This window comes from Poecilia reticulata, chromosome 9, assembly GCF_904066995.2.
Source record: "Poecilia reticulata chromosome 9, P_reticulata-male-v2, whole genome shotgun sequence".
Taxonomy (NCBI): Eukaryota; Metazoa; Chordata; class Actinopteri; order Cyprinodontiformes; family Poeciliidae; genus Poecilia; species Poecilia reticulata.
In genome coordinates, this window is record NC_088838.1 from 14220645 (window position 1) to 14244208 (window position 23564).

Below are 23564 nucleotides of genomic sequence, written 5' to 3' on the forward strand. Positions count from 1 at the left end.
GTGTTTCTGTAAGAAACTAATTAGAAAAAAAAAATCTTTATGACTTTGCATAATTTGAAATAAAATCCAAAAAAAGCTTTTGTTTTGTAAAAACAACAAAAACTTTGACTGGTTTCTTACACCGTTTTTTTTTTTTTACTTCTTCATCCAAACACAGTTTAAATAAAAAGTCTCAGACTAAAATTTACTTTTATTTTTAAAAATGGAAATGTATAATTTCACCAATTACTAAATGGAGTCGATCCGAATGTAATTCAAATGTATGTGCAGCTGTTTTATTAAGATTTTCAAAGTTGATTAATATTAAAATCAAAAACAAAACAAAAAAGGTATTTGAAGTGGATAATTGAATATTGAGCTGTAGATGCCTGGGCTGCAGTTCAGTATCCTGACATATCTTTTCTATGAATTTGTGTTTTTCAACGTTTGTGTTCAGCCAGCATCCAGATAATTGCAATGTGGGGTGAGACTCTGCACATCGCCTTAAAAGCACCTTCCTGATTTAATCTCAGTGTAACATGGTGGCGATAGCATCATGCTGTATTGCGCCTTCCCATTAACAGTGTGTAGAGTTGCTGACATGATTGATGCAGCTAAATACAACCATAAACATACAGACAGCTGGAGTAGAATTAATTAGATCACAGCACATTCACATGCTGGAATGGTCCAGTCAAAGTTCAGACCTAAATGTATCTCTCCATCCTATCTGACTGAGCTTAAGCTGTTTTGGAAAGAAGAATGGACACACCTCATTAAACTCAGCATTTTGACTTTATTCTCAGAATACAATTATCCACAACACACTTTGTGTTAACCATCCACATAAAATTCCAATAAACACGTTTGACGTTTGTGGTTGCCGTGTTGAGGAACCTGAAAACTCTACTTCCCAGCGTCTTGATTAATTTTGCTGCTTTTGTTCTGCAGTTATTGAGTCATCCGATGACCTCAGCAGCACCGTGTCCGACATCCTGGCCCGGAGAATGCAAGAGCTGGAGCTCCGCAGCCAGCTGGGCACTTCTCCCACCTGGATGTCTGTATTTGAGGAGAACAGTCCGAAAAGCACCGGCTTCCCTGTCCGTCCGTGTACCTCCCGCCTGTCTGGCCACAGCCCTCACTCTCCTCACCGCCTTCCCTCTCGGAGCCCCGTGAGCCCGCACCGCTGCCCACAGCCGGGTCTGCTCTCCTCTGACGCGAGCCTGACGTCGGACAGCGACAGCCACTGCAGCACCAGCCCGTGCTCCCACCGCCACGGCTGGCCCGAGCCGTCGTCGAGCTTCTCGCTTTTGTCCTCCTCGCCGTCCCGCCTGAGGCCGCGCACTCTCTCTCTGGACGCTAAGCTCAGCACCCTCCGGGGGCGAGGGTACGGCGGCGGAGGGGCCCTCCAGTGCTCCTGCCAGCCTCCTTCCTCGTCTCTGCTCGCGCCTCACCCCATCTCCTCCCGCTCACCTCTGTCGCAGCGCAGCACGCAGACCACGCTGTCCTGCTCCAGCTCCACCTCCAGCAGCAGCTCCAGCAACAGCGAGGGCAGCCACAGCCCCGAGTCGTCAGAGGGCGGTCCGTTCTCCAGGCCCTCGCCGGCTCGACGCAGCCTGAGAAACCTACGGGCCAGGCTCGATCCGCGTAACTGGCTGCAGAGTCAGGTGTGAACTTATTCCCTAATGGACGTTTGTTTTTGTTTTTTTTTTTTGCTTGTTTGTTTAAGCATACACATTAACAGGCTTATTATGTGAACTAAACTCAAGGATGTGTGCAGCTGCCTTTGACAGGAAATGGTGGTTTAGAGAAGACCTGCGTGGGTCAAACTGGAAAATTAGTTTTTTCGTCGTTGTTGTTGTTGTTTTAACCCAGAAGATGGTGACAATCACTGCAGGAGCTGCTGGGTTCCCACAGTTTATAGGATGGGAGACAATGTGTTTGCTTTCAGAAATTACATTGATGCTGCTGCTTTGGAGAGAGTAAACAAAAAGCTAAAGAATTGCTTAGATACGCTGCACACTGTTCAAACTCTTAATGTGATCTTGAAACTGGAAAATATGTTATTTTTTCCCCCTTTTTTCATCCGTACCTTCCACTGAAACATCATTTTAAGGTAAAAATCTATCTTGTTGTCCCAGTCATACTTTATCTGAATGTAATTTATTATGTTATAAAATGTGAAGTGTTTCTGCTGCAGGGGGGTCTGTGACTTGGAGCAAAAGAGCACTTCACAGGAAAGATTTACATATTTATGATTTTATTAACAGATACACATGGTAAAACACGGGTGGTGGCAGCATCCTGGTGTGGGGAGATTTTTCTTTAGCAGGGATATCAGGCTGCAAAAAGACTCAAGTGGAGGTTCACCTTACCTCTCAGCAGGGCAATGACCTTAGAAATACAGTGGGAGCTACAGTTCGTCATTCAGGGACTACAAGGCGTGAGATTTTAAACAACATACCCCGTTTGTGCAGTTTTGCTCCGCAGCGATTCTGCTCTTTTAGGTTGATGAGAGGTTAATGTTTGTTGCCTGTTCTGTGACTCCTGCTTCAGTGTACTCACTTATTTACACGCCAGAAGAGTCTTTTAAAACAACTATGCAGCATTTTGTTCTATTGGTTAGACGTTGAACTACCTGTGATCATACTAACGGTGAATTTGGGGGAAGTTAAATGCAGGTGTTTATATTTACTGTACTGGTTCTGACTGACATTTTCAGAATTGAAAAAAATTAACTCTTTGCTTTGGGTTTCACCTTTATCTGCACATCACTGGAGGGCTGCCGTCAGAACCAAGTGGTTGTAGTCGAAGTAAGGCATTAATAGAAAACTCCAATCCAAACTCGGTGTCATGCTGCACCAGAACCTTGGCAGTGTATTGCATGGTTTCGGTGTTTCGCTTCCTGCCTGTTGAGTCTAAGGGGAAAATCCAAAATAAGCCACGACTCGATTAATATCAAACATGAAAATTTTTAGATGTCGGCTCCGTTTTGGAAACTTTTTCTTCTACATACCAGCTATGGGATTGTAGGTGCAGACGTCATGTCACATTTCCACCCCTATATTTTTTTTAACTGCAATTGTTCTCACCATTTCTTTTTGTTTTTACATCTTTTGAATTAACCAAATTACAAATGGGAGTTTATGACTGTCGGTGAATCCCGTTTTTTTGTTTTTTCTCCACGTTTGTCAATCATTGTGGGCTCATATTTACTGATATACGTCGAGCAAGCATTTGTTACTGTAAATTATTTTGTAAGTTAACAGATAGACCTCGCCCTGTCATTTTGTTACATAGCTGATTTTATAAATGCAACTGTACAGATGTGTGATGATCAGAAACTTAACAGGTAATGTGCACATTTTTATTTGTTAACGATTAACACTGTTAAGAGTCTCCCTCTTTTGCAGGTTTTGTGTGTCCCGCCTATAAAGCATCTGTAAAAGGTTGAGTACAAAATGAGAAATGTCACATTTAAATAATATAACGTTAATTAAAATAAATGTTTATAATTTTAAAACTACCCCGGCTTTACGCATCTGTATTTGTCATTCAGAAATGCATAAGCATGGTAGTAGCAGCGTCTTGCTGTGGGAACGGTTTCCGTTGGCAGGGATGGTCAAAAGGAAATGAAGCTAATTAAAGAGGGATCTTGGTTGAACATATGCTGGAGGTTGCAAAAGAGTTGAAGGTTTGGAGCAGCGGTTCTCCTCTCAGAGAACACCGTTCTATCCATCTACAGTATTTATCTGTTTAACCATCCAATTATTCATGCATCCATAATTACTTAGCAGGAAAGTGTAAAGTGAAGTGTAATCTATCAATCTAATTAGCCAAAAAGCATCTGGACGCTTTACAATAACAAAATTAGAACATGAAAAATGTACTGTAGGTCTGACCTTTCTACACAACATTAGCCATGCAATACTGTGGTATAGGTCAAAGCATACTTGTGCTAAAATGAACTTCATTTGGGAATCAGTAGAAGTTTTTATGTTCACAAATGCTCTCTAGCCAATCTAAGATTCAATAGCTTTGCAAAAAAAAAAAAAAAAAGTACTGGTATTTTCTACGTCTGCAAAGCTGGAAGAGGCATACCCCAAAAGATCCACGGCTGCAATTAAAGCAAAAGGTGGTTATAGAATGGACTGTGTAGCGGTGTGGACTACAATAACAAATTTAACTTTTGATCAATCACAGGACATCATAAAATATGCTAGCGATTGAAGTAGTAATGTGTCAAAAACGGAAAGAAAAGGTCAACACTGGAGGACATTTTAGCAATGCAGTGGGCATTAAAATTCAAATCCAACCTTTGTAGTTATCTGCGTCATCCTTATTATGGGAGCTTTTCACAGAAATGTTGCCCTCAGTACTTCATCAAACAGTTGTTTGGTCCAATGCTTCATTTCACTCCAGCGCTTCAAATCCCAGTAGATACCCACTAATATAGTCAGGCTGAGCAAAGACTTTATTGTCAGAGATTTCGTAGCAAAGCCGTAGATTAATAATCAACAGTACAAAGCACAATTACAAACATAGGAGGTAGTCACTGCTGGGTCTTCACTGCAGACTGCATAGAGGAAAGCTATGGCCATGCTGACTGAAATGTCACAGAGAAAAACCCAAAGCTCCCTGTTTTCTGTTTGTAGTGCACAGCTGTACTATCGTTGTGCTATTATAAGTTCACATTTGCTTAAAATATATATATATATTTAAAAAAAAACACATCTAAAATCATATCAACACCAACATTCACATACTGATCAATACATTACAGAATAACACCTTTAATACTTTATATTGTATACTTCATAGGAAGCTGCTGACTCAAGTGAGACATTTTATATAGAGTTTGGCAATTAAATGAGTTCTGTTAAATTACATGTTTCATCATTTTAGGTCCTTCTACGTTGGAGCGTCTTTCTGTGTGCGCTTGTGCTTCCCACCCCCCACAGCCTTCGCCGTCCAGTCGCATTAGCAGGCACAGCGAGGGTTGGACGCCCGCAGAGCCCAACCGGACAGCGTTCTCCAGACAAGCGTAGAGAACTTTGCAGGGCACGTTCCGGCTCTGCTGATGTACGCGGACGAGAGTCGATGGAGCCGCTTCGCGCCGAAAGTGTTGTAGTGTCCTGGGAGGACTTGGTCAACCTGGTGGATGTAACAGTTTTTCAGCTTTAGGAACAATTTATAGAGTGAAACTAAAAGCCCTTCTAGGAGGGATTACGCATCTTCTTCCTGAACTAACTAGCGCAATTCAATTTGAATCACTGTCAAAGCAGCTTTAAATTAGGGCTGTGTAATAATATTGATTTTGCGATATATATTGATATTTTCTTTCCTGAAAAAATCGATATTCATCCGCAAGTATCGTAACATCCAACTGTCACCTTGCTCACTCACTGCTTGCTTTGCCGGGAGAGTGATTAGGTCATCAGGCTTAGAGTGATTCCTTCAGATGTTAAGTGTCAAGGTTAAAAAGGTATCAAACTATTCAGAGCAGGGTACTTGGTGCACTTTATTTACTTTACAAAAGCATGCAAGTTACAGTTTGTATTGTTTCAATTAAAAGAAACATGTTTTCTCACCACTTCTTTGATTCATTTTGTCCAGCTGTCCACTTTAAGTCTGTCTCCATGTCCAACCAGAGCCAGGTATTGTGTAGTTGGTGCTTTTAATCAGTTTTCAGTTAAATTAATTCAGTCCAACTCTATAACGGTCACAAAATGTCACCACAATCACTCTGTCCCTCTAAAATCTTTCAGAAAATCGCAAAAGTGTATTGAATTGTATCATTTGCTGAATATCGCAATATATATCGTATTGTGAGCAGAATATCGTGTATCGCATCATATTGTGAGATTATTGTATCACTACAGCCCTACTTTAAATGTGCATCTGCTGGCATGTAAACACAAAAACAAGACACGGTGTGTTTTAGCGTTACCTGCTCGCTGTCCACCAGCCCAATGAGACGCTCGCAGCTGCTGATATAATCGCTGACCTGGCTGTAGGGCAGCCAGTCAATCATGGCGCCGTCGTACACAACGTCTCCGCTGAACAGCAGCTTATTGTCGCGGTCGTGGAGGCAGATGCTGCCCCGAGAGTGACCCGGCATGTGAAGCACCGTCAGCTGTCTGTCACCAAGGTTAATAACATCGCCTAGACAGGAGGAGGAGGAGAGAGAAATGCTCAAGTTATTGACGCACAGGCATAACTCTACAGTAGGTACAGTAGGAGCAGCTTACAACTCAAAGGGTATTGATGCCCCTTGAACTTTGTCACATTACAGACAAGTTTCAATGCATGTCGTTGTGACAGATTCACAGAAAGCGGTGCGTCATTGTGAAGTGCAATAAAAATGATACAGAGTTTCCAAATTTATATAAAAATCTAAAAATAAATGCAACAAGCACTTGAATTCAAAATCTAGAGACTGAACGTTTTGCCAGCGCACTTTTAGATTTAGTCGGTCTGGACTTTGACCTGTCTATTCAAACACACGAGCGTGATTTGATCCAAACCAGGATTATGCAAGATTTCTGATTCAAAGAGCCATTTTCACCCCTTTCTTTTCTAATTAAAATCTATCTAGAGCCACAAAAGGTACATTGATAATGAAATTTGTTTTTACTACTGAATAAAACAGAATTGTGCAGGCTACTGAAAAGACATAAGAAATCAAAACATAAGAGGATGTTGGCAAATCCACTTATCTGCTTCCTTTTTTCAAGCAATGTTAATTTTCTGTTGGGTTTTTGGAGAACGTCTTTATAAACCACTATACAAATGCAGGCCAACTGTCTTTTTTTTAATATTGTCTTTTGCAGTGTTGAGCACACTTACACACACATAGGCAACCCAACCCTGTTTTGTTTAAGATGGGGCTTCAGTGTACGTGAAACAAATCATTGGACAGTCATACAAGCATGCTATTTAAATATAATTTTTAAAGTTCATTTTGGTCAAAATTATAAAGAAACTGAAAGTTCACATGCTGATCTAAACCACTGCATTCTCACTAAAATACAAGAGGGTTAATGGTTGTAAATGTTAAAGGAGTTCAAGGTGGTATGAACATATTGTGTAACAGGCCTTGTATATTCAGACTAAATTAAAACATGCCTGACCCTCATGTCCCCTCCAGCTCTTATCTTGTCCAGAGTCTGAAGCCTTCTGTTTGGCATCGATTTCATCCAAACCAGGTATGACTTACACAGTTTGACAAAGGGTGAGGCTGGCATGCCATGCAATAAGATATACCAACTGCACTGCACCAAGTGGCTCTGACACAGCAGGGATTATTTTTGAATATTTACTGGCCGTACAGAAACTATACTATGAAAGAATGGCAGTGATGAGATGTAACTGAAGTAACCTTCAAGAGAATATTTACTTGTAGGGAAGACCACCAAAGGCAGTGATATTGTAACAGTACGCCTGTTTGTGCAGAACCTTACACAGATTTATTCTGCTCACTAATTGCTGATGTTGGATATCTACTTTGTGCAAATGTAAATTAAAGCTGGTGGATGCTGCGACAAAGCAAACCTGAATAGCAGAATTCAGGAAGTGTGCCCAGTCTTTGCTTCCATTCTTGGAAGAGACATCAAAGTGATCAACACTGGCTATAAATAGAACAGATATGTAGATAAGGGATAACAGCTAGAAACAAAAAAAAAAAAAAAGACTGATCCCTGTAGGCTTGCTTGGGAGGCTCATAAATCACTTGTCCAACTGATTGCATATTTTTGAAAAATGGCATTGACATTTTACGGTTTACCATAATATTTTTACTCGTTTTTAATGCAGATACTGGTTGTAATAAAGCTGTGTAATAATGCTCCTTCCCACTGCTGCCTCAGACAGGCATACTGTAGTATATACTGCATTATATACTGTACATACTATACAGGTACTCTGTCCAGGTTTAGTGCAGGTGTGCATATGGATAAATGTAACAATTCAATGTTGGACTTTTGCCAGTTTTACGGTGACTCAAGCAGGCCTTTTTCAGCTATTTATACCGGTAAGCCCACGCTTTTCCCTGCATGCATCATTCCAGGTGTCTGATCTCAGATCCGCATCCCCCATCGCGAGGCTTAGCATCTCCTACCCACCCTCCTGCAGGATGTGTGTGGGCTGCACAGCCTTGACTTTGTAGTGTCTCGCCCTCCATCCCGGACTGGGAGCCACGGCAATCTCCCTGTCGCTGAGCCAGGTAACCGTCTCGAAGTTGTCCCCATTCGCCAGGGCATCGACCTCCGCGCTGTGGACGCCCACCTGTTGGAACTGATGCAGACCCCCCGAGTGGTCGAAGTGGGCGTGGGTGGCAATCGCCAGAAGCGGGTTCTTCCTCTGCGGGTCTTTCCCGAGCAGCCCGTTGGCGTCGATGTACTCAGGTAAGCTCCTCAAGCCCAGACCCGTGTCTATGACCACGTCCTGGTGGGTGCCGCGGAGAAGCCAGATGTTGGCTCGGTTCTCCGACTGGTAAAATCGCTCCTGGATCCAGAAGAGTCCGTCTCCCAGCGACTTGTGGGCGTACCAGTCGGCTGCAGACATCCCCAGTCATGCAGTAGTCCAGGTTATCTTCAGCGGGTATTGTGCCGTCAGGGGAGGTGTTAGCAGCCTCGTAGCTGGCGGGGATATGTTGTCATTTAGGCTAATGTGATGGTTGCTACAGACACACCCGTTGAAAGAAAGCGCATGCTCATTGGTCAGATGTGCGAATGACGATATACTTTCTCTGGATACTCATTGGATGTAGTTAAACCCCGCCTTCCATTGAGTCACACAAGTTAAAGCTACATTTACACACGCTGTCATAGTGATGGGAATTCCGACTCCTTTTGAAGATCCTGCTCACAAAGCTCTTTAGGATGTTCGCTAAATTCTACTTATAACATGTAAAAGTATGCAAAATGTTTATGTTTTCTGTTTTTGCCCACAAAACAATCATATACATTTCGGAGTTTATATTGTTAGAGCCAGCAATAGAAATGAACGGATATCAGTTTCAAAAATACTTTCAAATAGTCTATTGGTCTGGACGGTCACTTATAGGTTTTATTATTGCAAAAGTAGATCCCACATTGCTAGTTGCTCTGAAAGCTAATGGAAAATGATCACAATACACTTGCAAAATAAGGCTAATACTGTTTTCAAAAGAAAATTGTTGCTTTTATAGGATGCACAGTGTATAACCTTTGTTTTTAAAAATCAGCTTTTTTCCAAATTTCCAGTTGAAAATACAGCAGGAATGAGTTTTAAAGTCAAATCTAGGAAAGTCGGAGGTTGTGTAGATCAACCCTAGTTCATTGTCCAACTCTGTATGTGTAAAACACAGAAAAGCTGCAGACTTTCTATTTATTTGGACTTATTATGGTTTGACTTACCTTAAACTAGAGGCGCATTCAGTATGCAACATGTACACAGGCAGGAAATAAATGGAAATGTCCAGACGCTCTGAAACGGGAATCTGATCCCATCGTTCAATTGAACGAGTTGGCTGACTAAGACGGCTCGTTCATGACTGACACATCGGTGTCTTATATTATGTCTGTAGTTTTCGCAGTGTGCACACGTTGCCACGCCGGTCTTGTGAGAAATTCTGTTCCCCTGAGAAAATCTGTTCCCCCTGTGTCGGGAGCGCGCATAGCAGCCAGAGAAGTGGATCCGGCGGATCTGACCATATTCACGGCGCTTCTGATCGATTTCTCGGTAAAACTACTCATATAATCACGTCACTGTTGTAACTTTCAGTTTAATCGGCAGCTATCAAAATAAAAATACATACATAAATAAACGAGGTCTTGTGTGGAGGTCTTTTTACGCTGTTTTGTGTTATTTTAAACGCGAAGTGAATCGATCTTTTTTCAGCTTTTGTCTCGTAAGCCTGACAAATAAAAGTCAGTCAACAAACACAGGTTTCCAACACGTTGTATGCATTTATAATTTTTCATTTCTCATAAAGGAGGAGGAGGGAAGCTGGCCGATAGCAGGGCAAAAAAATAAAGACTTCCTGAAAAGATCAGAGTGTAAACGTTTTGGTAAATCCCGTTGTAATGTAAAATATGACATTACTGGATTAAGGAAATGTCTAGTATGGTATCACACATAATATTTTTTGAGAATTTGGAAACAGGTGCTTTTTATTTCACAAAGGTATTGGAGGGGAAGAGGAGAAGATGGATATTTCAGCTGCCTGAAATAATGTGTTCGCCCTCTATAAAATGGAAACAAATTAATTTACCTGCAAGTCTTTTGCTGTGTTTATTCCCCTTATGATAAATAAGAAATCCTGCAAGTTTGAAAACATTTGCTCTTTTGCCAAAGTTAGGATGGGGGAACAAAATATCTTAAGTGCCTGATAAAATCTGTTCCCCTCTCTAAAATGGAAACAAATTAATTTACCTGAAAAGTCTTTTACTGTGTTCATTCCTCTTATCATCAACAATAATTCCTGTGATTTTCATAACATTTGCTCTTTTATTGACAAAGTTAGCATGGGGGAACAAAATATTTTAAGCGCCTGATAAAATCTGTTCCCCCCCTTAAAATGGAAACAAATTAATTTACCTGAAAAGTCTTTTACTGTGTTCATTCCTCTTATCATCAATAATAATTCCTGTGATTTTCATAACATTTGCTCTTTTATTGACAAAGTTAGCATGGGGGAACAAAATATCTTAAGAGCCTGATAAAATCTGTTCCCCCCCTTAAAATGGAAACAAATTAATTTACCAGAAAAGTTTTTACTGTGTTCATTCCTCTTATCATCAACAATAATTCCTGTGATTTTCATAACATTTGCTCTTTTTTTGCCAAAGTTAGGATGGGGGAACAAAATATCTTAAGTGCCTGATAAAATCTGTTCCCCCTCTCTAAAATGGAAACACATTAATTTACCTGAAAAGTCTTTTACTGTGTTCATTCCCCTTATGATCAATAATAAATCCTGCAAGTTTGAAAACATTTGCTCTTTTGTTGACAAAGTTAGGATGGGGGAACAAAATATCTTAAGCGCCTGATAAAATCTGTTCCCCCTCTCTAAAATGGAAACACATTAATTTACCTGAAAAGTCTTTTACTGTGTTCATTCCCCTTCTAATCAATAAGATATCCTGTGATTTTCATAACATTTGCTCTTTTTTTGCCAAAGTTAGGACGGGGAACAAAATATCTTAAGGGCCTGATAAAATCTGTTCCCCCTCTCTAAAATGGAAACAAATTAATTTACCTGCAAAGTCTTTTACTGTGTTTTTAAAATATTTGCACTTCATTGTCTGATTTAAATCATCTTTCCATAGCTACCTTATATTAATAAAATATTTTTCTTAACATAAAGCAAAAAGTGATAACCTGCCAAACACCGAGCGGACATGGATATTTCCATAATTGATTGAAGGAATAGTGTCACGTGATTTTTGACTTTCCAGAAAACACCGTATGTCTTTATATTGTAATGTACTTTGTTAGATGCAATATCAGAAAAAAAATTCCTAAATTTGTTGATAAATATTTAAACATAAAATACATTTAATAAAGATTGTGAAACAGTCATATTTATTTAAACCATTTTGGACTTCAAACTTTATATGGAAAAATAATAAAGAATTAATAGAATGTATTTATTTATTCCAATGTTACGGGGAGAATGGATCATTACAGACATTTAAAATAAACGGTTCCCCCGCTTTAACACTTTATTTTAAAGAGCAAATGTTATGAAAATCACAGGAAATATTGTTGCTAATAAGAGGAATGAAAACAGTAAAAGACTTGCAGGTAAATTCTTTGTTTTCCATTTTAGAGAGGGGGAACAGATTTTATCAGGAGCTTAAAATATTTTGTTCCCCCATCCTACCTTTGTCAAAAAAAGAGCAATTGTTATGAAAATCACAGGAATTATTGTTGATCATACGGGGAATGAACACAGTAAAAGACTTTTCAGGTAAATTAATTTGTTTCCATTTTAGAGAGGGGGAACAGATTTTATCAGGCCCTTAAGATATTTTGTTCCCCCGTCCTAACTTTGGCAAAAAAAGAGCAAATGTTATGAAAATCACAGGATTTCTTATTGATTATAAGGGGAATGAATACAGTAAAAGACTTTTCAGGTAAATTAATGTGTTTCCATTTTAGAGAGGGGGAACAGATTTTATCAGGCGCTTAAGATATTTTGTTCCCCCATCCAAACTTTGGCAAAAAAAGAGCAAATGTTATGAAAATCACAGGAATTATTGTTGATGATAAGAGGAATGAACACAGTAAAAGACTTTTCAGGTAAATTAATTTGTTTCCATTTTAGAGAGGGGGAACAGATTTTATCAGGCCCTTAAGATATTTTGTTCCCCCATCCTAACTTTGGCAAAAAAAGAGCAAATGTTATGAAAATCACAGGATTTCTTATTGATTATAAGGGGAATGAACACAGTAAAAGACTTTTCAGGTAAATTATGTTGTTTCCATTTTAGAGAGGGGGAACAGATTTTATCAGGCTCTTAAGATATTTTGTTCCCCCATCCTAACTTTGTCAATAAAAGAGCAAATGTTATGAAAATCACAGGAATTATTGTTGATGATAAGAGGAATGAACACAGTAAAAGACTTTTCAGTTAAATTAATTTGTTTCCATTTTAGAGAGGGGGAACAGATTTTATCAGGCGCTTAAGATATTTTGTTCCCCCATCCTGACTTTGTCAAAAAAAGAGCAAATGTTATGAAAATCACAGGAATTATTGTTGATATAAAGAGGAATGAACACAGTAAAAGACTTGGCAGGTAAATTAATTTGTTTCCATTTTAAGGGGGGGAACAGATTTTATCAGGTGCTTAAGATATTTTGCTCCCCCATCCTAACTTTGTCAAATAAAGAGCAAATGTTATGAAAATCACAGGAATTATTGTTGATATAAAGAGGAATGAACACAGTAAAAGACTTTTCAGTTAAATTAATTTGTTTCCATTTTAAGGGGGGAACAGATTTTATCAGGTGCTTAAAATATTTTGTTCCCCCATCCTAACTTTGTCAAAAAAGAGCAAATGTTATGAAAATCACAGGAATTATTGTTAAGAGGAATGAACACAGTAAAAGACTTTCAGTTAAATTAATTGGTTTCCATTTTAGAGAGGGGGAACAGATTTTATCAGGCGCTTAAGATATTTTGTTCCCCCATCCTAACTTTGGCAAAAAAAGAGCAAATGTTTTCAAACTTGCAGGATTTCTTATTGATCATAAGAGGAATGAATACAGCAAAAGACTTGCAGGTAAATTAATTTTTTTCCATTTTATAGAGGGCGAACACATTATTTCAGGCAGCTGAAATATCCATCCTCTCCTCTTCTCCTCCAATGCCTTTGTGAAATAAAAAGCACCTGTTTCCAAATTCTCAAAAAATATTATGTGTGATACCATACTAGACATTTCCTTAATCCAGTAATGTCATATTTTACATTAGAACGGGATTTACCAAAAAGTTTACACTCTGATCTTTTCAGGAAGTCTTTATTTTTTTGCCCTGCTATCGGCCAGCTTCCCTCCTCCTCCTTTATGAGAAATGAAAAATTATAAATGCACACAACGTGTTGGAAACCTGTGTTTGTTGACTGACTTTTATTTGTCAGGCTTACGAGACAAAAGCTGAGAAAAGATCGATTCACTTCGCGTTTAAAATAACACAAAACAGCGTAAAAAGACCTCCACACAAGACCACGTTTATGTATGTATGTATTTTTATTTTGATAGCTGCCGATTAAACTGAAAGTTACAAAAGTGACGTGATCATATGAGTGGTTTTACCGAGAAATCGATCAGAAGCGCCGTAAATATGGTCAGATCCGCCGGATCCACTTCTCTGGCTGCAATGCGCGCTCCCGACACAGGGGGAACAGATTTTCTCAGGGGAACAGAATTTCTCACAAGACCGGTACACGTTAAAGTAATATAAACCTCACTAAGAGGTAGTTCTCATATTATTTTCACCAGATTAATTGTCTAGAACGAGAGACTACTCAGACAAGCTAAATGCTGACGACAAACCAGGACTGAAAACGTGGAGGAGACTCAGTAGCAGATAAATGCCGTTTATATCCGTGGAACAGACGTCTAGTTTGTAATTCTGCATTCAAGGAGTTCTCTAATAACACTGTCAAAGTGAGTATTAAAACTGAATGTATTCATCTGATGTTGTACGCTATGTGCTGACTAATGCTGCATTGATGATGAAATTACTGAGTTGTGTGAACACGTGTTCGATGAAGTTGACTATTGACGTGTTGCAGGTACAGGACAGACCTGCAGCCATGGCAGGCAAGGGTCGTGGGATTGGTGCTTTTACCTTCAACATAGAGGCTCTGGGCATCGGCAGAGGCAGCATGCCAGAGGCCAGGGTGGGGCCCAGCCCGCTGTATCCAGTAAGAAACACACACACACACACACACACACACACACACACACACACACACACACACACACACACACACACACACACACACGCACACACTCTTACAGAGACATACCAGGAGCCCAGGATAACCTGTCAGTTTTTATTTCACTGTTAAACATCCAAAATTGTATTTCCAAAGAGTGGGACGTAATCCTCTGTTTATGTCAGTCTATAAACACTGAAGATAGTAAAAGGAAATTTTCCATAGTTCTGTTAAAACAATATAAACAATTTGTGGAAAAAGGATATTGGCATTTGACTTAAATATAGTTTATTGCTCATAGCTTGGATATTTTTTAAGCCTGTATTTCTTAACTGAATTAAATCAGCCCCTATGTTTTCCCCAAAAGATTGATAGTTATGCATAAACCTGGGGCTTTGGACTCTACAAAGAATTGATTTTTCACCTAATTTTCAGTTAAATAGATGATTACACTTTTTTACATGTATCAATCATTGGACATTCTGACAAATTCTATTCAACCCTCCTTCCAATCTTGTAACTTTTTAGCTAATTTTATCTTTTACATGTTTTTTTTTTCTTCACACTAGCAGTAACATAGATAACATAGTTATCTATGTTACAGTAGATAACTATGTTATCTACAGTAACATAGTATGTTACTGTAGATCAAGGTGCTAGTCCTAAACTAGAGGCTATCATTAGTATTTTAGCTAGCTCTAGCTTTTTAGCTCGTTTTAGCTTATACACTGCTGCAATCTTACAGTTGAACTTTGTGAACCGTGTTCTGCATGAATTTCTAATACTCTGGGTGTAATTTCTGCATTAACTGAAAGTTTTCACTCCTCTTCTACAGTTTTTCCCTTTGCGTTTTGAAGGCTTTTTATTTATTCTGCTACTTCTGGCTGTTTGTTACATTTCTGCATATCTTCTACAGTTGTCTTCGAATGCTTCTGAAATTTTCACAAAAAATATTCAGCTTATAGCATACCAAGATAGCATTCACACTGCATTTTTACAGGAAATGCCAAACTTTTGACGTTGTATTTTAAGACCTAAGTTGATGGTGAAAATCCCGATATTCCCATTTGGAATTTGGATTCCTGAAGATCTTTTTGCTAATATTTCCAACTGCAAACTTGAAAATGTCAACTTCCTTGTAAAACTTGTAAGCATAATTAATAATCAATAAAAAAAAAATCAAGCTGTCTCAAAGGCTAAAAGGTCATTTCACTTTTTTGCTGTTTTCGTGACGCATCTCAACAAAGTCATGTTGCAATGTTTTCTGAAATGTCTGTACCTAGTTATGTTTTCATCATAAGAAAATATCTCAAATTCTACAGAACACAGACTTTAAACCAGTTCCACTGAAAGTCGGTGAAGACGAAGACTACATGCTGGCCCTGAAGCAGGAAATGAGAGGCGCGATGCAGCGGCTGCCTCACAATATCAAAGCACAGTCCAGCAGAGCAGGTGAGGAGCAGAGTGGTCCATTAGGGACCTGACGTCTCTGAGAATTTCTGTAGGAAAACAATTTGGACTGCTGGAAAGGAAGCTAATGCAGCTTTTATGGCCCAAGACATTTAATATGGGTCACATCAAGGAAAAGGGGAAGAGCATAATTCTGGCAGCATTGAGTTATGGCTGCCATCTCAGCTTGCAGTTTTAATCAGATTTCTTTGGTTTATCGTTGCAAGAATTTCACAGTTACTGTTTTGAGCAAGTAGTTCAGTTGTTCAGTGTTTTATTTCTAAGTGTTATCAGGTGAATTGAGCTCATAAAGCCTCATGGCCTCACTTTTTCCACAAGTGAAGCGTTGCGAACAGGAACTGAAAATGCAACAGTAAGAAATGCTGCCGACTTTTTAAATGACAGGCCTAATGGCCAAGGATCGATAATTGTGTTGAAAACACTTCAGATGCATTGGTATGACTTTGCAGTTATCTCAAGACAAATTGAGGTTACTCTTGTTTTTGTAAAACAGACATGGAGAAATACACAGAGAGATACCTGAAGCAGAGGCAGATGGATGATGAGACATGGACTCCAGGTTAGTATATAACACCACAAAGCCAAAAAAATGACCAGAAATGAAAAATAAAAAAATAAATGCATTTATCTTTCTTGGTGTCTTAGACTGGAACCTTTTTCCAAAAGAACTGATGCCCCGAACAAAAAAACCTCGAACAAAAGGTACGTTAAAGCCGTCGTGTGTGTGTGTGTAACAGATTTGACTTAGCGACTATAACATGGACGTCTTTTTATACATTTCACTATTTCAGTCACTAAGAATAAGAAGAGTGGAAAAGGTTCAAGCAAAGAGGCAGCAGATGTTCTGAGCAAATTAGATGTGAGTTTCTTCTTTTCCTTATGTGTACCTTTTTTGTGGGCTCTGAATTTGCGCAGTGTTCACAAAAAAAGCTAAAAAAAAAATGGAAAGTTTCACAGTTTATATGTTCCACTGTTTTTATAATATAGATAAAAGGCATCATAGCAAATTTGTATGTCACACTTTAAAGTTATTTATGTTATAAACTGTTTTAAACCCGCATATTAGCTTCTACATAATGCACCACATCGTGTCGATTTAACACAGAAAATCCCGGGGAGGCATTGAAGTTTGCAGCTACAATGTAAAAGAAAGTGAAAAAGATTACTTTTGGAAAAAAAAAGAAAGATATTCTTGAGTCTCAGTCAGGTGCGTTGACATGACAGGAACTGGAAAAGAAAGATGACGGGAATGCTGAAAAGTCAGACGACGAGCCAGAGAAGAAAACGAAAAACGAGGACGAGGAAGAAATGGAGGAGGAAGAACACGAGGAAGAAGACATCGAAGAGGTAAACAAAGAGCTAATTTGAAAAACATTTTACTTCATGCAACTCCCGAGTTTACCGTTGCGTTTGCCTCCGTGTAGGACAACGACTACATCGAGAGCTATTTTGACAACGGCGAAGATTTTGCTCCCGACAGCGACGACAACATGGATGGAGAAGCGACATACTGAAGCGACGGGGCCTCCCACGCAGACATTTAAGTTAACATATTTTCGCAAAGCGGTACTTTATTTTGTGCTACAGATTTTCTTTGAACAACATTGTAAATAAGAATGTGTGAAATTTTTCAGAAGGAAATAATGTATTGAAAATATATTTATTTATTTTCCAAGCTGGACCACAGATTGAAGGCACATACTGTCATTTTTTTTCAATTATGCTTTGTCAAAGAAAATCAAGATAACACTGTGATGAAATAAAAGGGCTATAAAGCTAAGGTCTAAAAGTTCACATGGTTACAAGTCAAAACATGTTCCCGACAAGCTCCAGTTTTCAATGGGAACTATGGGATGGTTCTCGACAGCTAGCAAAAAAAACTAGCAAAAGAATCAAGATTTCAACTGGAATTTCAATACTGATAGTAAAACTAAAGCTGCTTTCACAATAAATTAATCCTAATCAACCACAGTGGAAGCAGTCTACCTCTGCAAAACATTAAGTGGTTTAGTTCCAACTTTGTTTTGGGGAAAAAAAAATAAAATAAAAAATGTTGCAATACATCAACGTTTGACGATACAACCACTGATTTATCATGGAATAAATATAAGGAAAACAATGCATCTAATTTCTTTAAAATATATATTCCTTTACAGCTGGCTTAAATGCACCAGTATAAATTACAAAGAAAAACATGTAATTCACACTGGGTACAACAGCTGACCTACCACTCCAATGTGAGGTTAGTTTCAGCCCTTCAATGCTCCTAGTTTCAAAAGCATCTAAACGAATAGGCTGAAACAAAAATTATTGCAACACTACCCGTTTACCAGCCTTTACTGTTTTCAGTTCATCCCAGCAAATCCTACTAAACTATTTTAATCAATATAAGACCTTTTGAAAATGGAGAAAAATATTAATTCACTTAGTTTATGACGTGTGGGAATCACAGTTCTGCTATGTTTCCTCAGGCAATGACTTGACAACATTGGCCTCATCTGCACCGCCTCCCAGTGGGTTTACTTGGGCGCCCTGTTTATGTCCCTCCACAGGATCTCCGTCTTTGCTGTGAACGTCCAAAGTTTTACTTGCCACCTGTTCCGGTTGCCCGTCGCCATTGGTCTGGCCAGGCGTGCCGTGATGGCTAACCTCGGCTTTCACTAAAACCTCATAGTAGAGCAGATAAAACACGGGTGTGATGATGCCGACAAACAGCATGATGGCCACGGCCGTCCACCATCTCATGCCCCAGTCCGCGCCGTAGTACGGGTCCTTTCTCTGCGCTGGTTTGTACTCTGGCTCCCCCAGCAGCGGCTGCTGCAGGGTCAAGGACGACACGACCTCGCTGAGGCTGCTCCGGGACGGGCCCGTGGATTTCACCAGCTGCTCAATGTCCTTGTCTTTCTCCAGGAGGAATCCTTCAACACTATCTGTGGAAGAACAGGAGTCCGTGGAGGACTCTGTGGGGAGAGGCGCGTCGGGTGAAACCTGGGCGACCCGCCGGACCCCGGTGGGCGAGACGGGTTTGGGAGGACCGGCGTTGTGAGTCTCTGTGAGCACACTGAAACGCCTCACGGGAATTTTTATAGAACGCAGAGCGAAGAAGTCCTGTTCTGTCAGGAGGTTGTTGGCTCGTTTGATGTCCGCCACCTACAAAACAACAATCATTTAATGGCATCTTATACTCCACATTGAGTTAGTAATGTTTTTTAAAATATGTAAACAGTCATATACAGGAGAAAATATTTGACGCCAAAAACTACCTAACACTTTGGTAGCAGCTTCCTGCTCTTATCAGCATAATTCCTTTTTGAGAACAGGCTAAATCTATTGAAATCGAAGAGCAAATATTTAAACAAGGTTCTTTTTCCTTATTCCCTCCCCCCCATCATGCTGGTCAGGCTCTTGCCCACACATCTGCTTTGCTTATGCTACAAAATTATCCAATACTTCTGTACTCGGATGGTTGCAAGCTTCCAGGACATAATTGCAATGTCTGAGGCAGGCTTTTACACAAACAGCGCCGCATTTCCAGAACATCATCATTTTTATTTTGGCTCGCAAGACAATACATAAGGGACTGCACGAGAAACTCAAGGCTCTCTGTGTGGTTTATAGTGTAGTTTCTATCTTGAAATAATATAAAAAATTGTAGCTTAATATTTGCCGAAAACACTGAGCTCAGTAAAAACACCCTTTTCAGTTCTTTTTACATTTGGAATTTTCTTTCAGTTAAGTGAGTAACTAGTTTCATTTTGGATGGAATCAGCCATGAATTACACAAAACATTTTCTACTTGAGACTGTTGATTAAACTGGAACAAGGTGAGTGATGCCGAGTACAAACATGTAGCTGCAGTTTTGCAAATTTAGCCATGCATAGCAAACCCAACGCAGTTGGTGTAAAGCCAGAGCGTCACACTTCTTCATCTCTTCAAAACAAAATAAAAGTAAGCTTCACTCTGAGATTAGAGAGAGACTATGATCCCATATTGCTTTCAAAAACATTCTGAGAATTAGATATTCTAAGTCTGAACTCAACTAGTAACTGTCACATTTTGCTACAAATCGAGAGGGAGAGGACAGTTCTGTGCTTAAAAATTGGTAAAAAAAAATACAAAAAAAGAAGACATACTGAGCAGTGGTACTGCACGGCAATGCTGTTAAGGGTGTCGCCCTCCTGGACGTCTCTGCTAAGGTAGACGATGTCATCCAGTCGCTCCTTGGACGTGCTCTTCCGCAGCCTCTCCTTACCCCGTGATCGGAGCTCAAAGCTTTCTCCATCTTCCTCTGACAGGTCATTTTCTGAGCCGTTGGTCCCAAACAGGTAGGCATGGCCGCCATTGGCCGGCTGCACCATGGTGGCTGACTGGAACCCATAGTGTTGACTTCTACTGGACATTTTCCTCACTCTGAGAAAAAGAGCGCAGACGCTTTACTTCTATACATATTTAGTTAATACATACCTCGATGGTTCACTAACGCTGCTTTAGTTAAGGTGATGGATTAAAAGAATCTTAAAATCACAAAAAAGTTATTTGTTCACACAGCATGCACAGGCACATTTGGGCAAAAACAATTCAACAGATATTACAAAACATTTTTACCAATACATGAAAGTTAGGACCTATATAGCATAACATAGAAATATTTTAATGTCCTTTAATCAAAAGAACCCATAACGATGGAAAACTCTGATGTAAGCTCATAATATTGAATAAATCTGACACCCAGATTTATTCATTCATGCATTTATGGAAACAAAAGTATGTCGTTATCGGCTATAGAGGTGTTGTCTACGGATCATTTAAAACCTGGTCCTAACTAGATCATGTCCAAAAAGGCTGGGCACAAAAAGCACAGGAAACAGGTAAAATAGTCTGGTGTCGGACAGGTAAGAGCTATTGTGTCTCTTAACTTCTTTAAGTTGAAATAGTCATGCTGGTCAGTAATGTGATTCCGTTCCTCATAAAATAAATAATTATGGCTGCTTGTGGCAGGGAAGGTAGGAAAAAAAAAATCTACTTGTTCTCAGGTAAAAGTTTCTGAAAAACAGAAATTGGGAGCAGACCACAAACCTATGATCCAGGCAACAGCTGCAAATGCAAACTTAAATGTAAACACTGCACTAAATAAAGTTACTTTTATGTTTATGAGTTTATATTCCTAAATGGATTTCATTTTACTGATATATCACAACACTAAAAGCCAGTTTATATAACTTTTATGACAATTCAAGACCATATTGGTAAGTCTCCTCTCTAAAAATACAAAATTAGAGGATAGTAAAGCCGCTCACCATATTCTTTTGAATTGTGACAGCCCAAAGAAGATAATAGACGAGTAGATATTCCAGAACACTTTGCCTATTTAAGTCTGCACACTTCGATCAGTCACAGTTGGTTGACATCTTATCAGATCAGGAGCCTGTCCTTTTGGACGTACTGCACCTGATATCACAATCTGATATGCACAATCACTTCCAAGTAAAACAACTACAAGGCTAAGTAAAAGAGGAGCATGTTATCCCACACAAAGCTGGAGAAAAAAAAAAAAACAATTCAAATGTATTTACACAAAACAATTCCATTTAGTTCACCGGCCATTTATGGGTGTGATAAGCGCAGCTATTGTGTAAACGCCACATGAGAGAGTTCATGTTAACTTCGTGTTGAACGAGCCAATGACCGATTTTATCCCAATAAACTGAGTTTGAGTCAATTAACTGAGCAGGAGACATTGGTATGAAACACAAACGAACAACATAATGTTAAAACTAAAGATTTGAGTTACCTGCTGGGTTAATTTTTAAGACAACAACGCAGTGTACATTAATTGTTTCCTCTTTGCCTTGAAAGCGAAGTGAGATCGGTTAGTTGAAGCTAAGCTAGGCTAGTACTGCCCCGCGTCCACATAGGAATATTTAGTTGATGTTAGTAAGATTTGTAGCTATTTAACAACATTTGGAATGAGGTTTACAGATATTAATTAACAATTGTCTTTACCTGTTTAAAGAGAAACCAGTATAGCTAATGGTCCACGGTAATTCCCATAATTCCGCAGGATTATTTTCGGTCTCACCTTAACGCTAGTTGGTTTCTTACGTACGGTGCTTTTTCCAATGTTCAGGCCACGTCAACAGAATATTTACGTAATGACGCTATAGCCGCCTAAACGCAGTTCTCTATTTTTACCACGAGATGGTGCCAAAAGTAATGTTTGCCATTTTGACTGGACTAGACTTTGTAAAATATATTTCAGAGGGTTTTACAAAGATACTAGATAGGGGTAAAGAGAAAGAAAATGCACAACCATGCTGATCATTATAATTCGTGGGATTATATTTAATACCAGCCCTCCCACACACACAAAATATATTTTTTATTTCTAAAAACATGCAGAAATACAGCGAGCAGAAAAGGGAGAAGCAAAAAAAGACAAAGCTAAATATCTATTTTTCTTGACAAAAACGCATGTTTAGGAGAAATAAAAAAGAAAATATATACATTCCTTGACGGAAACTCATGTGTAGGAAAAAGGAAACACTAAATATATATTTATGCTTTTATTTCTTATTAAAAGATATTTTTATGCTTTTATTTCTTATTATGTCGGTTTTGGTCCTCCATAACTTTACATGTTTCGTATAAAGGGCTCCATCTTTTTGCTTTTTCCTGAAGTCTATCCCCCCCATTTCTTGATTTTGCTCTATTGCTCCCTTTCACTTCACAAATCTTCCCATTTTGTCTGTGTTTGCATTGAACCAGCAATCAGAAAGCATTCTTCTGTTACATGACAGTTTACTGCTCTAAAGTAATGGGTTTTAAATGTTTTCTTCTCTGAAAATAGCAATAAATCTCAGGCTCTGAAAGGAGTGACGGGATTATTTAAATCCGCAAAGGGGCGTCCTGAACTGTTTTACACTAAAGACCGAGCATGAAATAGAATTAATCCCAACCATAGTTATTGTTTTAATATTTTGTAGAAAATATGTGACAATACTTACACACAGAAAATGTACATTTTAACACTATTTGTGGCTTGTGTGATATAAAAATATAAGTAATAAGCTCTTTGCTTGCTTATATTCTACACTGTTAAATGGACTGAGAGACTGCTATCAGCCCATATATGGAGATTTTTTCCCCTCCATGTATGGGCAGTATTGTACTGCCATGAAGCTGTGACATGATTCAGGATAACACCCGACAGCTGACAGAAAGTTCTTAGGGGGTCTGGCCGCACTGAACTGTTAATACACAATTTGATCACTATGTTGTTATGTTTTATGCAACCACTGCAAATTATCAGTTCAGCTTTACTTCAATTTTAAGTTGATTTTTTTTCTTCAAAACACATTAGAGAAAATTGAAAAGTGGAGGAAAATTCTGTTTTTATTTTGTAATTTTACAAGTAAATGGTTCATAGTTAAGTAAGGGACTTGAAAGATAATAAATATGGTTGTAACTAGAAGATTTTTTGACAGAAAAGTGGATCTGACTGGTGGTTTCGCTGAAGGCCGAGCGTCTCCGTTTCTGTGGAGATCACAGTTGAAGTTGGTAATGATCTGCACAGCACTGGATTCTGACCAGTAAATAAAGTTTATTTAGTTCACTTAGTTCAAAACGAACTAAATAATGTTTTTGATGTTTAGTTCAGAAACATCAAAACGACAAGAAGTTC

The 23564-nt window shown here is 39.0% G+C and overlaps 4 protein-coding genes across 9 annotated transcripts in view; 2 read left to right on the plus strand and 2 right to left on the minus strand.

Annotated features, from left to right (window-relative positions):
• The window catches only part of rtkna (rhotekin a), a 64672-nt gene extending 61167 nt beyond the window's left edge, over window positions 1-3505 (plus strand). For 3 of the 4 annotated variants that reach the window (XM_008418946.3, XM_008418947.3, XM_008418948.3), the window contains exon 11: window positions 931-3505. In XM_008418946.3, the coding sequence (XP_008417168.1) occupies window positions 931-1652 (722 nt within the window). In that variant the 3' untranslated portion in view covers window positions 1653-3505. The remainder of the gene's footprint in view (window positions 1-930) is intronic. The other variant, XM_081610574.1, reaches the window with a different exon arrangement.
• A 930-nt stretch (window positions 3506-4435) lies between these two features.
• On the minus strand, window positions 4436-8737 carry mblac2 (metallo-beta-lactamase domain containing 2). Its single transcript, XM_008418945.3, has 3 exons — window positions 8103-8737; window positions 5930-6144; window positions 4436-5133 (listed from the first exon to the last, which is right to left on the minus strand). The coding sequence occupies exons 1-3, from the start codon at window positions 8542-8544 to the stop codon at window positions 4960-4962; spliced, it is 831 nt and encodes a 276-aa protein (XP_008417167.1). The 5' UTR covers window positions 8545-8737; the 3' UTR covers window positions 4436-4959.
• On the plus strand, window positions 8280-17662 carry polr3g (polymerase (RNA) III (DNA directed) polypeptide G). 2 transcript variants are annotated; one of them, XM_081610578.1, is made up of 8 exons: window positions 8280-8384; window positions 14266-14397; window positions 15735-15864; window positions 16376-16441; window positions 16528-16584; window positions 16674-16741; window positions 17107-17229; window positions 17307-17662. In XM_081610578.1, the coding sequence occupies exons 2-8, from the start codon at window positions 14287-14289 to the stop codon at window positions 17394-17396; spliced, it is 645 nt and encodes a 214-aa protein (XP_081466704.1). In that variant the 5' UTR covers window positions 8280-8384; window positions 14266-14286; the 3' UTR covers window positions 17397-17662. The 2 variants fall into 2 exon arrangements, with proteins under 2 accessions (XP_081466704.1, XP_081466703.1); XM_081610577.1 differs by lacking the exon at window positions 8280-8384 and adding an exon at window positions 13765-14137.
• Window positions 17524-22067, minus strand: lysmd3 (LysM, putative peptidoglycan-binding, domain containing 3). 2 transcript variants are annotated; one of them, XM_081610576.1, is made up of 3 exons: window positions 21963-22067; window positions 20017-20293; window positions 17524-19032 (listed from the first exon to the last, which is right to left on the minus strand). In XM_081610576.1, exons 2-3 carry the CDS (start codon window positions 20281-20283, stop codon window positions 18340-18342), a joined length of 960 nt encoding a protein of 319 aa, XP_081466702.1. In that variant the 5' UTR covers window positions 20284-20293; window positions 21963-22067; the 3' UTR covers window positions 17524-18339. The 2 variants fall into 2 exon arrangements, with proteins under 2 accessions (XP_081466702.1, XP_008417165.2); XM_008418943.3 differs by having other exon boundaries at window positions 21887-22019.
• Between the last annotated feature and the right edge of the window lie 1497 nt (window positions 22068-23564).

Excerpts from the sequence above, each read along its gene's own strand:
- mblac2 (XM_008418945.3), bottom strand. The coding sequence starts at position 8,544 with ATGTCTGCAGCCGACTGGTACGCCCACAAGTCGCTGGGAGACGGACTC. Across the intron at positions 6,145-8,102 it reads CACACACATCCTGCAGGAGG|GCGATGTTATTAACCTTGGT; the intron begins GTGGGTAGGAGA and ends CCTCCTGTCTAG. Across the intron at positions 5,134-5,929 it reads GGCTGGTGGACAGCGAGCAG|GTTGACCAAGTCCTCCCAGG; the intron begins GTAACGCTAAAA and ends TACATCCACCAG.
- polr3g (XM_081610578.1), top strand. The coding sequence starts at position 14,287 with ATGGCAGGCAAGGGTCGTGGGATTGGTGCTTTTACCTTCAACATAGAG. Across the intron at positions 15,865-16,375 it reads AGCACAGTCCAGCAGAGCAG|ACATGGAGAAATACACAGAG; the intron begins GTGAGGAGCAGA and ends TTTGTAAAACAG. Across the intron at positions 17,230-17,306 it reads AGGAAGAAGACATCGAAGAG|GACAACGACTACATCGAGAG; the intron begins GTAAACAAAGAG and ends GCCTCCGTGTAG.
- lysmd3 (XM_081610576.1), bottom strand. The coding sequence starts at position 20,283 with ATGTCCAGTAGAAGTCAACACTATGGGTTCCAGTCAGCCACCATGGTG. Across the intron at positions 19,033-20,016 it reads CCGTGCAGTACCACTGCTCA|GTGGCGGACATCAAACGAGC; the intron begins GTATGTCTTCTT and ends GTTGTTTTGTAG.